The sequence below is a fragment of the Mustela lutreola genome, chromosome 5 (genome assembly GCF_030435805.1).
Source record: "Mustela lutreola isolate mMusLut2 chromosome 5, mMusLut2.pri, whole genome shotgun sequence".
Classification (NCBI taxonomy): Eukaryota; Metazoa; Chordata; class Mammalia; order Carnivora; family Mustelidae; genus Mustela; species Mustela lutreola.
The window spans coordinates 5790946-5809642 of NC_081294.1; the positions used below are offsets into that span (position 1 = coordinate 5790946).

General features: G+C 42.7%; 1 protein-coding gene across 3 annotated transcripts in view; it reads left to right on the top strand.

Moving 5' to 3' along the window:
• The window catches only part of ADCY2 (adenylate cyclase 2), a 409143-nt gene that overhangs the window by 275273 nt on the left and 115173 nt on the right, over nucleotides 1-18697 (top strand). For all 3 annotated transcript variants that reach the window (XR_009353703.1, XM_059173611.1, XM_059173610.1), the window contains exons 5-7: nucleotides 4236-4384; nucleotides 10479-10590; nucleotides 15586-15713. Coding sequence is in view for 2 of the 3 variants with exons in the window: in XM_059173611.1 (XP_059029594.1) it covers nucleotides 4236-4384; nucleotides 10479-10590; nucleotides 15586-15713 (389 nt within the window). In the remaining variant the exon portion in view is untranslated. The remainder of the gene's footprint in view (nucleotides 1-4235; nucleotides 4385-10478; nucleotides 10591-15585; nucleotides 15714-18697) is intronic.

Genomic DNA, 18697 nt, shown 5'->3' on the forward strand with positions numbered 1-18697 from the left:
GCAACTATCCAATACATCAATCGATAAATGGAAAGTGACCATCCCACACAGTATCCCTTGGTACATCTAGTGTGCTCAGTCCTTGTGGAGATGGGTTTAAGTAAATGTTGTCTTAGTGGGACTCAGCCCCAAACTTTAAGGGACAAAGTCTATCTATCTTAAATACTTCCTTGGATATGTCATGTATTTTAATGACTTTTAGACTTCTCAAATATCTGTTGGTCACAAAGGCCAGCCCATGGAAGAATGCAAGATAAGTGGCAAATCTGTGTATTTGGGGGATGGGTGGCCAAAGATGAGATGGTGGACTAACTCTTGATATCAAGATTTTAAAAGGGTTTATCATTTATTTTAAGCATAAATCCATTATCTTTTCACATGGGTTCTTAGAGAGAGAACCAACTTGTATCACCACCAAGCCATCAGCCAAATAAACCAAATGCTCAATTTGTGCATAGTAAGGACACAGACTTTTTTCAAGTTCTAAAATTTGAACTTGTATTTTCATGTCATTACTAGTTTCTTGGTATTCTGAATTAATTCCAAATGGGTCCATTTTTCTGAGGCTATCTGTTTCTTTACTAAACCCAGTTACTTGATTTTTTTATTCCATTATTGAATTCCGTATTTTCTGTCCTCCTGGTGTTGCTTATCCTGGCCCCTAGCTGCATGCTGAGATGTCTCACAGAGTCGGGCATGCTTTCTGTTCTCAGCATTTTGCTTAAGTCCAAAATTTGAACTCACCTCCTCCTTTTAAACTAACATGACGTTGCTATGTTGTTAGATTGTTAGTGAAAGTTGGAGAATAACAGAAGGGAAGTTGAGCTTAGGATAGGAATAAAATCAGAATGTAACTTCAAGTGGCTTCCAATGTTCACTGGCCATTTCCCAACATGGGGGAGCTTAGAATGTGCTCTTTCTCCTTAAATGCAGACTGTTGATATGAAACTAGTGTCTCTCCTGCCTCTGCATGAGTCTTTCACTCCTTCTCTCCATTCCCTGGCCCATAACCACAGTGTGATAGTCTTCCAGGGAGGAAAACCCAAGGCAATCACTACCCTTATTTTGCAGAATAGTCGAGTTTTCCTTTGTGTGAATATCACTAGTGTAGCTTGTGCCTAGGGCTGGTATTTGTGGTCAGAAGGGTCATTAATATGACTTTAAAACATGAGCACTGTCTACCCAGGTCCCAAGGTTTCCAGGTCCCCACCCACCATGGTCATCACTGACAGTAAACAGAAGCTTTGAAATTAGATTTGTCTTTGATGTGTTCCAGATAAAATGTACGGTAGGTCACTCATTCATTCAAGAAATAACTCTAGAACAAATACTCTTTTCTGGGAACTTGCACAGGAGTTGAGCAATAAAGCAATGTATATGGTGCCTTTATTTCCTTTTCTGTCCCCAGTCTCTGTGAGTCGGAGGAACCACATTTGAAGATGTATCTCCAATGTCCACAGCAAAAATTATTATTTCCTCCTCTCAAAAAAATTTGAGAAGATATGTAGACTTGTTCATCCTCTCCCTGAAGACTGAAATATCTACAAAGTCTATTTGTTATATTAATTTAGCTACACCAGCTTTCTTTTCATTAAGGTTTTCATAATTTATCTCTTTTTTGTTATCTTATTTTCTGTAATGCTGTGTTTTTATATTTAAGATGTACTTATTGTGAATAGAGTTACATTTTGTCTTTTTAAAAATCCAACCTGGCAGTATTAGTCAAGTATTTGAAGTATTTAGTTCATTTACATTTAATGTAATTTCTGATCTAAAAAGCCAATAATAGCAATTTTATGACTTATACTCTGCTTGTTTCTCCTGTTTGAAGTTCTATTTGACTCTTCATTATGACTTACTTTGGGTTAATAAGAATTTCTGTCTCATTTTTAGCTAACCTCTTAGTCATACATTCTTTCACTCTTTGTTCCTAAAGTAGAAATTATATCCATTTTTGACTTACTGAATTCTACTATAAATTACTACCTTTGCCACTTCCCATATAATCCTAGGACCCCAGAATATTTTAAATCCACTTACTTCCACTTCACAGATTGTGTTAATGCCATTGTAGATTTCATTTCTGTTGTATTTTAGATCACCTAGGACATTATTCTCATTATTTTGTACAACTAATATTAATTTATATTTTCCCAGATATGTATATGGACATTTAACTTACTAAATATTTGGATTTTTCCATCTTATTTTTTAATTTTAATTAAATGGAAACTTCAATAAGAATTTAAGAAAATTAAGAACATAATTATTAAATTGTCTTCTTAATCTCTTAAAATTGATTAATCTGATTAAAATTAAAATCTGATTAAAATTCCCTTTGCCATATCAGTATCAGCACTTATGTTATGACAACTGTTAGCACCTTGCCACCTACCTAACTGCCTCCTTTTGCAAAGAGATTGGTGATAGTACTAACCAAATAGAGGTGTTGTTTTGTTTTTTTGTTTCATTTGTTTCACATGAATAGCAGGAGCTCCTGGACTATTAGTTTCCCTTCTGACTTCCTACATCTCAAGCATGTGGCTTCCTGCAAACACTAGCCTGGTCCTCCAGCTTCATCTGATGGAAAGTGCACTGTGGCTGGGCTTGTTGCTGGATTATGAACCACATGGTAGCAAGGATGTTGACTCTTTTCTTCTTTGCATTCACTATTAGTGCTTATCATGGGGCCTGGCATTTAATGGAAAATGATGGATGTTTTCTGAATATGTGAATAAATTAATAAATAAATGAATGACAGAACAAATGACCAATACTCAGTTACGCCAGTTCTTGGTCAAACACTCTACCATGCACTGAGATCCCCCCATAGGTACCCACTCCGTCTCCTAATAGCTTTTCATCTGTTTTTTCTTTCCTGGAACAGGCTGGGGAGGGGCTGCAGTGAGGGCTTCGCATCTGCATCTGGATGCCCTCCACACCTTCCCTCTGCTCCCTCAGTGGACGTTCTCAGCAGGCACTGAAATGACGTGCCCTAGGGCTTGACCCAAAGGGACACCGGCCCTGTAAACCTGGGAAAAAAGACCAGCTTCCCCTCCCCTGTGTTCTATTACTTTGTCTGCATAAATGAATGGTTAAATGGGTGAATGAATAAATGAGTGAATAAGAAGGGAAGAAAAAAGAGAAAATGGGAAAGACAGAGAAAATATTTCATTCAAGAAATGTTTTTCAATCAACACTATTAATTGTTAAATGCACACCTGACTATGGTGTTTTCTATAATACATGAATGTGTTTTTTTAAGATTTATTTATTTTAGAAAGAGAGAATGCATGTGCATGAGCAGGAGGGGCAGAGGGAGAGGGAGAGAGACTCTCAAGCAGACTCTGTGCTGAGCGCAGAGCCCACTGTAGGGCTCGATCTCACGACCCTGAGATCATGACCTAAAACCAAGAATCAGAAGCTTAACTGACTGAACTACCCAGGCACCACTAAAATAATTTAATGTTTAAAATAACTAAGGATGACCACAGAGTTTCAGAGATTCCTCTTCTTTGATACTTTTTCTCAAAAACAGTATTGCAAATGTCACTCTAAAATAAGTAGATATTAAAATAAGTGTAATATTACATGCCACTATTGCTGTGTCTAAAGACCAAAAATAAAAGGCTCATAATTTATCATTTCCATGTGTTCCACCTGTAGTCTTTTATGCATGACATTTTACAGATGCTATTTCTGCCTCTGTCCCTTTATAATAGTTTAGAATCACTAAAAGGGATTGTGTAGTCATCACAGAGGAAATGAAATATTTGAAAATATTTGGCTATCTTATTTCAGAAGTACGGAATATTTGTTGACTTTCTGAAATGCAATAAAGCTTTTACTTTATCTCCCAAATGAACAGGCAGGCAAAAATGAGTATTTTCTATCTTCGACTCTCCATAGGTTTCCGGCATTTTTATATCATTTCTGCTTTACTGTGTAAAAACCGGAGTAGATAAATAGTATCCTTGGAGGAAGTATCTTTGCTTTCCTTTATTCTCCACTCTGAAGGACACATACTTAGAACTCCGTAAATAATAAATAATATAACACATGCTGACCTTAGAAATGTTGGGTTTTTTCAACATGTCCTTCTACTCCCCCTGTTTTAACTTGCTGGAAAGAGTCGTCCGCTTGGCCCCAGTGCAGATCCGCGATGCTCTCAGAGAGGACTTGGATGTCACCGTAATGATGTAAAATGTCCGCCTTCCTCCCACACCCTCTCTCAGGAGCGGCTCCTGCTCTCCCTGCTGCCGGCGCACATAGCCATGGAGATGAAAGCCGAGATCATCCAGAGGCTGCAGGGCCCCAAAGCCGGCCAAATGGAAAACACAAACAACTTTCACAACCTGTATGTCAAGCGACACACCAACGTGAGGTACGCTGCTCTGTTCTTGTCCCTCCGCATGTCCCGGGAGCCGCTCGCCAGCCTGGGAGCTCACGTCTCACAAAACCCTGTCTCCTCCGCAACTGTGAACGGAGTCTCTGCCCCCCCCACCCCCCTCCCTGCTGCTGCCCCTCAGGGCCTTCACAGAAAGATAAGGAAGTAGAATCTTCTTCACTTTACTGGGTTCTGTTGTCTGTTATGGCCCTGCTTTCTACGGCTGACCCTCTGTCCCAAAGGAGTGAGGAGTGGTTGGAGGGTCCTTATCCGGGGAACACCATGGATAGTTTCATGGCATCCCGGAGCCCAGGACCCGCGACTCTGTAGTAAGACTGACGGTAGTACAGTGGGCTCTTGAGGCAAGACCTGACTCCTCCGGAGGGACTTGGGGGCCAGGGTCTCGGTGAAGTGAGCACTCCCTGACCGTCAGGAATGATGGGTGTCCGGGGTATGGCCAACCAGTGACCAATGTCACGGGGGACTGATGTGCCCCTTGGTTAATAGTGCAAGTCCCTGCTTTCCGTTCTGCCATAGTCCCGTCTGCTTCTCAGGGAGCCCTTCTAGAATCACAGTACGTGGAACACATGCTATCAGCCTGCGACTGAGATCCGGAAAGAGAACCCTGTGGGGCCTCCTTCTCCCCAGCACTCCTCCAGGGAGGAGCTGTGCGCGCCCTCACTTCGGCGTGGGGGGCGTTTCCTCCCCTGCTGCCCGTCTCCCGGCTGCAGAATGCAGCCCCTGCAGGCCCGGGTGCCTGGCCCCTCACTGTTCCCCAAGCCCCCCAAGCCTCCTGCCACTTCTTTGCGGGCTTCTCCTTGCATCCATGCAGCTATGGTGCAGTAGTGCTTTCTTTCTTGCCGGGTTCTCTCGCTAAGTACCTCGTGCATCTGGCCTCATGCATTCCGCCTTGTCATTACTCACCCTGTTCACTAGTTCGGGAGCCACAACCACAAACGTAACTGCAACTGGCTGAGCACTGGCTCCTTGCCCTTTTGCTCTCCAGCCTGGATCCTTTCCAGTGCACGATCCAAGCTTCCAGTCTGGTTGCTGCAAGTCAAGGGTTTTGGAAGTTTATTAATAAGAAACACATTTGACTAGGCTTTGCCACTGCAATTTAACTACATTGCTAAGACACATCTCATTTTGACCCCAGATTTTAGGAAAGGTGTGTGGAGCTGGTGATATGGCCCAGGCATGTCCAAGCATGCACCTAGCTAAATATATGACGAGAAATGGAGATTGGGAAAGCAGTAATGAAAAAAAGCTGCTTATCACTGAGAACTAAGGAAGCAGCGGCTAAATGGAGAATCAGGGGTAAAAAATAATAATTAAATTAAATTAAATTAAATTAAGTCCCTATCATTTTGAGGAATTTAAAAAAATGACTGTATTACAAGAAGAGCCACACCTGTTAAGGAGTAAAATTATTTAAAACACTGGCCTGCTTTCAGGTTTTTAAGCATTTCACTTAAAGAATTAAAGAGGAAACATTCTCACGGTATCCCACAAGGTGTATTTTACTAGAAATTTCCCTTTCCAGCCTTAGCTGTCTGAAAAAGCAGCAATATCCCTCCTACTTGAGGAAAGAGTTCATGTAAAGATGAACACAGCCGTATCTAAACAGAGTCCTGGAATATCTTCCAGTCTCTGTGAAATGACCCAGGATAAAAGAGCCTGATCAAAATGAAACCACCGGCCTCAGGCAGGTGACAAAGGCTCCCGGTGCTGTCTGTCAGCTACCAATTTGTACGGCACAAAGGACCCCAAAACCCAGTGGCTTCAGACAACAGTAAACATCATCTCGCAGTTTCTGTCTGTCACACTTTGAGAGCTGCTTCTCCTGGTGGTTCTGACTTACCATCTTTGATACAGATTGAGGCCTGGTGTTGGGAGGGCTGCTGGGGGACCTGACTTAAAGGCCGCTCCTCACGTGGTTTGCAGGGGCCTGACTGCTGGCTGGAGGCTGCAGGCCGTCCTTGCCAAGCTACTGCTCACAGGTGGCTAGAGGGACTTCCCAGCATGGGAGCTCGCTTCCCCAGAGCAAGGATCCAGGACAGGGCCATGGGCAACAGCAGCTCCTCTATGACCCAGGCTTGCAAAGTCATTGTCGTAATTCCTGCAGCATCCTCCTGGGGATGCAGATCAGCCCCACCCCAGGGGAGGGTAGACAGTTCAAGAGTAAGTCCCAGGAGGTGAGGGTCTCTCTGGGGCCATCTTGGAAGCTGACTTCCACGCTGTCAAGGCAAGGGATTGGAGAAGCACCTTCAGAGATCATTTAGAATATGTTTGCTGCGTCAAGAACACTGAAAAGTAAAAAATCAATTTAAAAAATTCGATGAAAAAAAATTCAAAACTATAGTTGGGAACGCTAAAGTAACTTCAATACCTAAAGTTAAAAATGTAAAAGCATACATAAATCACATGATGTACCAACTGTTTTTATAAGAAATACGAAAACACGACTTTTTCATCTTGGACAGGATAAGCAGAAGCCAAGAAGCAGGCATGGTAAATGGATATTGTGGCGAGTCCAGTCAATACCTGAGCAGTTTTGAGGGGTTTTTTGGATAATAATTCTCATTAGGACTATGGACAGTAAAGATCTGTTCATTCTTAGTTCTGCTTTGGCCATTCATTCATTCAAAAAAAAAATGGTTATTCTCTGTTAATGACATATCCTAGCTCTTTACTCTTCTGAGGGTGCTAATAATGTGTATAATGATGAGGAGGAAGGAAGGAATTTCTAGAAGGGAAGTACTTCCCGAATCTTCAGCATCTTCCTCTGAATCCTGCCGATAGTAGGGAAACATTCACAAACCCATCCCGTCTTTGAAAATAAGCACAGGCCCCGTACTCCAGTGCCACTGTCCAATTCTGAGACTGGCCCTCTCTCGCTTTCAAAGCCAAGATTCTAGACAGGTGGTTCCTCCCTCTCTGACTGGTCTTCCCGGTTTTCCCTCCCTCCTCAAACCCTCACCCTCTGCCGTCCACCTCCATCCACCATGGCGCAGAGCTCATGCCCGCTCAGGTCACCACCAGCTGCCGTGCTCCCAGATCTGAGTTTGACTTAGCCTCTGCATCCTTCTTTCTGGTAGCTCGGTGTGGTTGGCCGGCGGACCTTGCCCTCCTGGTTTAAGAATTCTCCCTCGCTGTGGACTCCCTGACATCTTACCCCTCTCTCTTCTTACCATGTCCTTTGCCATTTTCTCTTCCCTGAATCTGGCCTCTCTGTAAATGAGTGTTTTCAGAGGTTCCTCCTAGCTCCGCTCTGGTCTCTCCACTTCTCATTCAGGACTTCAGTTACCATCTGTGGGATACCAAGGCGCAGAACTCAGCCAGGGCACCTGGAGGGCACAGTTGGTTGAGTGTCTGACTCTTGATTTCAGCTCAGGTCATAACCTCGTGGGTCAGGTGATTGAGCCTTGCACTGGGCTTCATGCTGAGTGTGGGCTTCACTTGAGCTTCTCTCTCTCCCGCTCCCTCTGTCCCTCCATCCCCTCCCACTCTGTCTCGTTCTGTCAAATAAATATTTTTTACAAGATGCAGAATTCAACCATAGCTTCCATACTCGCTCACCTAATGTGTCTCTTCCTCTTAGACGCTCCACCAACACCACCATCAAACTCAACCCAACCAGAGTTGAACTGGTCATCTTCCCTCCAAGCTTGCTGTGACTTGTTCAGAGCTAGGTTTGAGCCCCCTTCTCCGCCGGAAACTGTCGCCGCCTCCCTTAGACACACTGCCCGCCGTGTCTGGTCGCGAACCACGCCTGATTCATCCTTCCTGCACTTCTCCCATATCTGTCCAGTTCTCTCCATTTCGCCTGACGATACCTTCCACATGGGCCTTCTGGAGGAAAGGGCTATGATTCTAACTGACCTGCCTGCCTCCAGGTTGCTGTGGCCAGAGTGATCTTTCTAAGATGGTCACATGGTCAGATCTAGGTCGGGTACGTGCGTGATCCCAGAGAGTACCCTGCTTCCTCTCCTGTAACCCTTTGCACATTGCATCACCATGACCTGTTTACGTCCTCAGTCTCCTGGCTGCTGAGTAATTTTTGGACCATCGTAGGACATTTAGCCAGCCTACCTGGGGGCGGGGGTGGCTTTACCCACTCCAGGGTTGGACCACAGGAAACACGGTGGAGGTTGTCAGCTGCCCATCTATCTGCACATTCTCCCTCCCAGTGCTGCCTTGGATCAGACACACTCTCTAAACTTTTTCCTCTTGGACCAGGCGCAGCATCTGTGATCTGTGCTGCTAAAGGGTGCTGTGGGGGAGCAGAGAAGGTTTGATGGCACCATCTGAACAGAATGGAGGGTGTGGAAGCCCCTGCAGCCCTGGTTTTCTTGGGCCAGAGGGTTCTCCCCCAGCTTTTGTCATCAACAGAGAACCAAGTCTTTCCTTCAAGATGAAGCCACCAACCTCATGCTTGGCCCAGCGAACGAGTTCGGCCAACAGCAGAGAGCCAGTTGTTTCCTGCCCAAGATCGGGCTGGCCACTGCCACGTTCCTTTTTTTACTGTGGCAAAATATACATAACATAACGTAGCACAGTTTTAGCCATGTTTAATTGTCTGTGCAGCAGCGTCAGCAGCTTCTCTCCCGCAGCCAGCCGCCGGCACCCACCCTTCTGGTTCCTGGCCCCGCGGTCTGACGGCGCTGGGTATCCCGTGTGAGCGGACTCCCACAGCCTCTGTCCTCCTGGGCCTGGTTCATTGCACGCAGCGGCGCGTCTTCAAGCTTCATCCGCATTGCCTCATGTGGAAGAATGCCATCTCTCTTGAAGACTGTATAATATTTCATTGTAGGGATTTCTTTTATCCCTATTTCTTTATCCATCCATCAGTTAGTGAACATCTGGGCTGTTTCTACCTTTAGATGATTGTGAATAATGCTGCTGTAAACATGGGGTACAAATAGTGGTTTGAGTCCGTGCCTCCAATCTTTGGGTTGTTTTCCCAGCAGGGAACTCAGAGGGCCATCTGGGAATCCTGTTTCTTTTGCTGAAGAACCACCGTACTGTTTGCTAGAGTGGCCGCACCATTTTCCATTCCTACCAGCAATGCACAAGGCTCCGATTTCTCCCGCACCCTTGATAACATCTGTTACTTCCCAGTTCTTTGATAAGGGCCATTCTAATGGGTATGAAGTAGCAGTCAGTTTTGTCTCAGGGTCTGTCTTAAGCCATGTTATCTGAATTCCCAACTGCCAGCAGGAATTTTAGGCTTCTTTGTGAGGCCTTTATACAAATCAGAAGCATGTCGTTGTATGGAAAAGTGATATCGCACATCCTGGGGCCTGTTTCCCCATCCTGACCCTTGAAGGTTAACGAAATACAGACACAACTCAGAGAAATCTGACATCTGTCCCACTAGCATGTTTGTCGCATGGAGGGAAGCTTTCCCAGGCGCGTCACCAGCTAACCCCCCAACACACACACACACTTGTTAACACGGTGGTTGGCCGTTGCTGGAGTCCTTCCTTACTTTCTTAACTCCACCCCCCCCCCAACAACACTCTGAGTTTGAAGGAGACGTACTGTGTCTGCTTCATCCCGGCAAGGAGTAAGTCATCCAAAACCTTTTGTTAAGTACTCTTTCTTTTAAGAAGATTGTTAGTCTTTCTTCAAGTCAGTAAAAACAGAATTTGCTTTTATTATTTTGTTTCCTTTACTTTAGAAATTTCTATAAAGTCAATGCATGTAACAGTGCAAACAGAGGCATAGGCCACTGATACCTGAATTCTAGCAGTGTGATGAACTCTCAGAAGGAATACCGCGTAAGCCAGGGAGGGAGGCGGGACTGTCCATCAGGGAATAAAGGTCATCAGTTAGAATGGACAGAGTGCATCATGTGATTTTTTTCTTCTCCAATTTTAATTATAAAAACAGCATTAAACAAAAAAAAACGTTTTTAATAGGAAAGCTTGGCAAAATATGTATTTGTTTCCTATCTGGGGAAATGGCATTTTTCTTGTAAGACACAAATATAAATGTAAAAAACTATATACTCTTTTAAGGGGAAAAAAAAGTATCATAACTTGTTAACAAACACGAGCTTGCAAACACTGTTCCCCTTTTGCCACAGCATCCTGTACGCTGACATCGTGGGCTTCACCCGGCTGGCCAGTGACTGCTCTCCGGGAGAACTCGTCCACATGCTGAACGAGCTCTTTGGAAAGTTCGACCAAATTGCAAAGGTGAGTCGTAGTGAGTCCCTTCTGCGTTGAGGCTTTCTAGACTCTTGGCTTCCTTTTTCTCTGGTCCCTTATCAATTCTTTGTTTTTCATAGAGCTCCACTTAGAACTGGTGTTTATAGATTTGTAGGGTTTATTGGCTATCGGGCTCTGATGAGTCTCACTTCTTGGGGATGAGAAATGTCAGAGCGTATAATTAGCACATGTTTGCGTCTATTTTTAAAATTTCTGCTTATAGAGAACTCAGCGCACATAGAGTAAATACACTCAAGATGGTGAGTTTAAGATGAACAGCCTCTGCCCAGGGCTTTTCTAAGATCCTGTTTTTAGGCATTTCCATGTCAGCTGTTGGAAACAAGACTGCCTCTCCTCCAGCCGTAACTGTTCATGTATCAGCCCCCGGGGAGAACCCCTAAAATAGGATGCATATTTCCCATCTCAGCCCTTTGCTTACTGCTGTCTCATTAATATCCACTGACCCTTGTGCCCCTTGAACAGAAACGTGAGTTCTGTATTTGCCGTGCATACGCGCATGGAGAGGAAATGGTGAGAGGCAATCTAAAACCCTACAAGAACTTGCATATTTACTGGAACCCTGAGGGTTACTGGTGGGAAGAGCGATAACAGTTACTTCCTCCCTTGGCAGCCCTTTACTTCCACCGCATAAAGCATTACTGGTCAGCCTCATGCTTTCTTTGAATTATTTCCAGCAAAAAATACTTCATTATGCTGATTAAAATGAATTATTTATATATGGAAGAGAGAGTTGGTCCCAAATTTAGTTCCCTGCAAGATTCCTCTCACTTTTAAACCATACAGAACATTTCCAAGCAAGCCTCTTAGGAATAGACGTGACTTGCTGATGTTCACAGGGTCACCCCTGCGTCAGGCTCCCCCGGAGGTGCCTTCTGCTGCCAGCCTGACCATGAGGGATCTCACTGGGGTGTTTTTTTTAAAAAAGCCGTTAGAGTATAGCACAGCTTTCTTCCCCTTACCAAATCAAAGGGAGAGGTTGAGGTTTTTTGGGTGTTCATGTTTAGAAAAATATGATTTAAAGCTTAAATAATGTCTTCAAAGTTTGAATTAATAAAGTGTCACTTTTGTCACATTAGGAAGAAACATCCCAATCTTGGCAGGTAACAGCATAGCTCTAGTATTAACATGCCATTCTCCCTCTGGGTAAGTCTCAGTGTCTGAATGTGCCCTGTTTATAAAGATACCAGTCATATTGGATTCGTGACCCACCCTAGTCCTGTAGGACCTCATCTTAACTAATTATATCTGCAGGGAGGCCAAGTTTACACTCTGCAGGTGTTAGGACTTCAGCATGTGAATTTGGGGAAGACAAACTTCATTGCGCGTAACAGAAATACTTAGTGTGACCTGTTCCTCTCTGATGGTTTGAACGAAGGGCTGTCCAGGCAGTATCCGATTAGAGCCTAGGATGGCGAGGTCCACCCAATGTTACTATAGAGAGAACGTGTTTAGGAAACCAGTTCGTGCCTCATGGTTAAACGACGTGGCGGTGGACATGATCGTAAGCAAACAGCTCAGACGATTGAGTGAATTTTGCATACAGCACATAACTAAACTAAGAATTCAACGTCATGCTTTTATTTTTTAATCTTTTAAACTGCTTTATTGAGGTATAATTGACGTGTGAAAAACTACATATTTAATCTATAAACTGTAATGACCTTGAGGATAAGCATATACCTATGAGCCATCAGTGTAATCTATGTTATAAATGTATCCACCACGTGCAAAGGTGTCCTCTCTGCCCTCATGATTTATTATTAATGATGATGTGATTAAAACACCTAACATAAGCTCTACCTTCTTAGCACATTCTGGAGTGTATGGTACAGCATTGTTAACAGGCGCTGTGCTATCTATACCGTAGGTCTCCCGCACTTACTCATCTTACATAAAACTGTCTGCACTTTTACCCATACCCCCCATTGCCCCCTTCCCTCAGGCCTGGCATCCACCAGTCTACTCTCTGCTTCTGTGGATTTGGCTATTCTAGATTCCTCATAGAAGTGAGATCATGCAGTGTCTATCTTCTGGATGTCCTGAATAAAGTCAGGCTTATTTCACTTAGCAAACTGAGTTCAAAAGCACATTTAAAGGACTGTACCCAATGACCAACTGGGATTTATTTCTGGGATACAAGGTTGGTTCAACACACGACTCAATCGACATGACAGACCACAGTCATGGAATGAAGGCTAGAAATTACATGATCAGTAGATACAGAGATAGCATTTCATAAAATTAAACACCCTGTCATGATAAAAACTCTTAACTGATAACATATAGAAGAAACTTACCTCAACAAAATAAAGGCATATATAAAAAGCCCATAGCTAACATTATAGTTGATGGAGGAAAACTGAGCTTCTCCTTCGAGACTGGGAACAGTGAGGATGGCTGCACCCACGACATCTGCTCAGCACAACCTAGAAGTGCTCGCCAGAGCGGCCAGGCAAGAAAAAGAAATAAAAGGCATCCAAATCAAAAAAGAAAAAATGGGGCACCTGGGTGGCTCAGTGGGTTAAAGCCTCTGCCTTCAGCTCAGGCCATGGTCTCAGGGTCCTGGGATCGAGCCCCACATCGAGCTCTCTGCTCAGCAGGGAGCCTGCTTCCTCCTCTCTCTGCCTGCCTCTCTGCTTACTTGTGATCTCTGTTTGTCAAATAAATGAATAAAATCTTTAAAAAAAAAAAAAAAAAAGAAAGAAAAAGTAAAATTGTCTCTGTTTGCAGATTACATGATCTTGTGTGTAGAAAACCATAAAATATATGCAATATCTGTTAGAACTAATAGATAGGGGGGTGTCTGGGTGGCTCAGTTAGTTGGCTGTCAATTCTTGATTTTGCCTCAGGTCATGATGTCAGGGTCATAAAATCAAGCCCTGTGTCAGGCTGCAGGCTCAGCTAGGAGTCTGCTTCTCTTCTTCTGCCTCTACCCCGGCTCCTCCCTCCACTCGTGCTCTCTCTTTTTATCAAATAAACAAATATTTTTTTAAAAAGAAATAATCAACAAATTCAGTAAAGTTGCAGAATACAAAATCAATGTGCAAAAACCAGCTGCATTTCTTTATACTGATAATAAAATATCTGAGAAGCAAGTCAAAATAATCTCATTTACATTAGCATCAAAAAGAATAAAATATTAAAATATTATTAATATTATTATTAATAATTATTAATATTATTTTAGGAATAAACTTAACCAAGTAGGTGAATGACTCATTCATGGGAAACTATAAAACATGGGCGCCTGGGTGGCTCAGTGGGTTAAGCCTCTGCCTTCGGCTCAGGTCATGATCTCAGGGTCCTGTGATTGAGTCCCGCATCAGGCTCTGTGCTTGGTGGGGAGCCTGCTTTCACCTCTCTCTCTGCCTCTCTGCCTACTTGTGGTCTCTGTCTGTCAAATAAATGAATAAAATCTTTTAAAAAAAGAGAAACTATAAAACATGGATAAAAGAAATCTAAAAAGACACAAATAAATAGAAAGACATCCCATGTTCATGGGTTGGAAGAACTAATATTGTTAAAATGTCCATCATACCTGAAGCATGTGCCATTCCTATCAAAATCCCAGTGGCATCTTCTACAGAAACAAACAAACAAACAAAAAATCTAAAATTCATACAGAATCACAGGAGACCCCAAATAGCCAAAGAAATTTTAAGTGAGAAGAAGAAAGCTGGAGGCATCACACTTCCTTTTTTCAAAATGAATTACGATGCTCCATAATTAAAACAGTATGATACTGGCATTAAAAACAGACACACAGACCAGTAGAACAGAACTGAGCCCCAGTAATAAACACATGCGTATACGTACACGGTCAGCTGGTCTTTGATGAGTTTTCCGAGAATTCACTTTTGTTAATTTCATTGTGTTCTAGATTCAGAATAGCTATTTGGGAAGTATGGGATGGAAGCCCTATTAGTATATAATTTTTTGCCTTTTTAGTACTTCTGAGATTCTTAATCAGGAGTTAGTAAACACATCAACTGTAGCACCATAGATGAGTATGAAAATATGCCCTAGCCTGTGGGTTCTCTACCGCACGGGGAAGAAGTGTGCGAAATCTTCAACAAACCTAACATGTACTTTAGAACAAGAAAATCTTATATTCATTTTATTATTTCAGACTTTTGCAGTTCGGTTTATACATAAGCCTATGTTTAGTGTTAAGAAGGAGGAGATCTGTGTTTGGCACATCTTTGGGTTTTTGTTTTGTTTTGTTTTGTTGCTTCTTTTTCTTTTGCTTTTCTTCTTTTTTTCCTTTTCCTTAGTGACTAATCTATGAAGTAACTAGAAAAGTTAGAAATGCATGTAGGATTTAGACATATGAATGAAGCTAATCTCAATATCCTAATATAAAAACCACCCAGCCAAGAAAAATGGTGAATACTACTTTATATTAAAACAGTTTAACCAAAGGTCAGAATTAAATTTTAAATTACTTGGCAATGTCGAATGGCGGCTTTTTTGCATTATGGAGATGTTTATCAGAAGCTACGTTCTCAGGTAAGAATCTGCTTTGGCTTTAAAGAAAATGAGGAGAACCTTGAGCATAGTAGGGAGTGACAGACAATTCTAATTCCAGTCGAGTTCTGTCACCGTTCACTGTCCTGAGACTCCGCTCTGCATGGAAGATCTCATTTCGCTGTCAGTGCTTGGGATGTTTGGGCTGGAGAGAATGATCCTGTCAGTATGCTCCTCTGCTACAGTTCAGAGTAAATCATTCCAGCACATTCTCTCTGCTTTCCTTTTCTTCCCCTTCTCCTGATTCTCCCTGCTTTGGCAAATGGGTATGCAGATGAGGGAGGTTCATTCTTCTTGGGTCATGAAGGGAAACCCAACCAGGGCTCATTTCCGCGCCCACAAATCCTAGGTCACTGTGATGGTATCAGTAGAACTAGCATTGGATGACATTCGGAAAATCTGAATGCAGCTGAATGCTGTGATTTCTTCTTCTAGGAGAATGAATGCATGAGAATAAAGATTTTGGGAGACTGCTACTACTGTGTGTCCGGACTCCCCATATCTCTCCCGAACCACGCCAAGAACTGTGTGAAAATGGGGCTGGACATGTGTGAAGCTATAAAGTAAGTGAAGGCACCATAGGGTCCTTTTTAACTGTTTGAGAATCTCTAGGTATGATTCTCACTCCTGACTGTTTCTGTTTTTCTGATACTGAGATTAAAAACATTATTGAACCTTTAAATATAAGTGTGCAGAGACCCAAATACTGGTATGTGAGTAACTCAGTCCAAAGTAAGACTTCTGTAAAATTTTTATTGTTATGGTTAACCTTGAAGTACAGTGAGACCGAGGGAGAAATCTGCGGGCACGGAGAGTTTGGGTTGTTTCCAAAGTGATTTTTTTTTTTGCATTGAAATATCTTCTTTAATCTTAAGGAAAATCTCTGTGCTCTTACCATCTGACAAACAGTTTCTTTTTTTTCAAGTTTTTACTTAAATCCCAATTAGTTAACATATAGTATATTAGTTTCAGACGTGCAATTTAGCGGTTCAACACTTCCGTACAATTTCCGACAAACAATATGGCTACACTCAAGTTGTCGGGGAGAAGGTAGTTTTCATGACCAGATTGCAGTTCAGTAAAATTCCAAAATTACTGCATCAAGTCAAAAATGCTCAGCTCTATAAATTTAGTTTCAGTTAATATACACAGAATATGTTTTCTATATCATATTTATAGTTTCTTTCATCATAATTCTGGAGAGGCTATCCTTATGTCAAACAATGTTACCATTGACAAGAACCAGATAAAAGTGTAAGATAAAAATTAATTTCTGTTACCAAGGCCATAATACACTTTTTAATAATGCCTGTGGTAGATTCCAGAATATTCTTAGTAATGGTAAAAGCTCTTATTTGATTATATGATTGAAAGGTTTTAGTGTATTGGGTTTTTTGATTGCCTATTTTAGTCAAGTGATTTTCCCATCTCCTGCGCACATTTTCAGTCTCAACGGGACAGGAATTATGTGGCTGATGCTCTGTTTCCTTGTCTCTGCTGTAGAGTCAATGGGGCTCCCAGTGGGAGAGCAGCGGTCAGGTTGTCACATGTTTAGCCACTGTGGATGTGGGTCACGTGTGAAGTAAACTGAACAAGTTAGCAGGTGGCTTCCCCAGGCCCGTCCAGAGAGAAGCAGTGAAGCCCACACTGCCTGCTGTGGGTACTGGCGGTCCCAGTGCTACCGATCCTCTGGGTCGGCAGCAGTGATGACAGACCACTGTGGACAGATCAGTCTCGGGAGGCAAGGGAATTCAGTGGAATTGAGTTAAAACCAGAGATGGATGGATTAGTCAGTGTGGGAATCACCTTGTCCCTCCTGCTTCTTCCCCAAAGTAACTCATTTGTCTTCTCTGACATGAAAAACATTTTTACTTTGTTTCAGATGTAATTAACTATTTCCAACACTCTGGGTCTAGACAGTGTAAGTGAATCTAAATAGTGAAACTAAAGGTTTTCTCCAATTTATAACCTGCCCTTGGAGGCGATCTCCATGTAGGTTTCCAACACCGGATGAAATGGGTTCTAGTGGGAGAAAGGGTTTTTCTAATGTACTTATTATGCGCATCAAAAATATATCAGATTACGGAAGCCTGATTCCTGCTTTCGGGCCAACTCTTTCCCAGTTCTGTTACGTTTCCATTATTCCAGCACATTGAAGAGCTTTTAGGAGGAAGGATACTCACCTTCTGCCCACTCATCAGTAATATATTTTCTGTTACATTTTTTTTATCATGGTAACATAATACCTAACATAATTACTGCACCATAGCATTTTTACCTGTACAATTCAGTGGCATTAAGTACATTTAAAATACGTGCAGCCTGCATCATGGTCCACTTCCAGGACCTTGTCATCAACTCAGACAGAAACTTCATCCTACTGAGCAGGAACTCCTCATTCCTCTCTCTCCCGAGCCCCTGGCAACCCCTTTTCTACTTTCTGCCTCTGCAAAGTTGACTTTTCTAGATGCCTCGGCATGCGTGGAATCACACAGTATCTGTGGACTAGCGTTTGCCTGGTTTCACATAGCGGAATGTTTCCAAGATCCATCCACATTGTGGAATGTGTCAGGCCTTCATTCCTTTTAACGATGGAGTAATTAAGTCCATTATATGTGGATATACCACATTTTATTTATCACTCTGTGATGGATACTAATAGCTCATGTCCAGAATCTCAGTAGTGTTATCAGATTTGAGGAACTTTCCAGAACTCTTGCTTCTAACTAAACTTGAGCTTCAACTCAGGCAACGAACGGTTGGTGTGTCTCTCTGCTCTGCACTCACTGACCAAGGGCATCCATGTTCTCTCTCCGTTAAATTCACCTGCTCATAAACAAGTCAGGAAATGACAGATGCTGGCGAGGATGCGGAGAAAGGGGAACCCTCCTACACTGTTGGTGGGAATGCAAGCTGGTGCAGCCACTCTGGAAAAACAGCATGGAGGTTCCTCAAAATGTTGAAAATAGAACTGCCCTATGACCCAGCAATTGCACTATTGGGTATTTACCTTAAAGATACAAATGTAGTAATCCAAAGGGGCACGTGCACCCAAATGTTTATAGCAGCAATGTCCACAATAGCCAAACTATGGAAAGAACCTAGATGTCCATCAACAGATGAATGGATCAAGAAGATGTGGTATATATACACAATGGAATACTATGCAGCCATCAAAAGAAATGAAATCTTGCCATTTGCGACAACATGGATGGAACTAGAGCGTATCGTGCTTAGCAAAATAAGTCAAGCAGAGAAAGACAGCTATCATATGATCTCCCTGATATGAGGAAGTGGTGATGCAACATGGGGGCTTAAGTGGGTAGGAGAAGAATAAATGAAACAAGATGGGATTGGGAGGGAGACAAACCATAAGTGACTCTTAATCTCACAAAACAAACTGAGGGTTGCTGGGGGGAGGGGGTTTGGGAGAAGGGGGTGGGATTATGGACATTGGGGAGGGTATGTGCTTTGGTGAGTGCTGTGAAGTGTGTAAACCTGGTGATTCACAGACCTGTACCCTGGGGATAAAAATATATGTTTATAA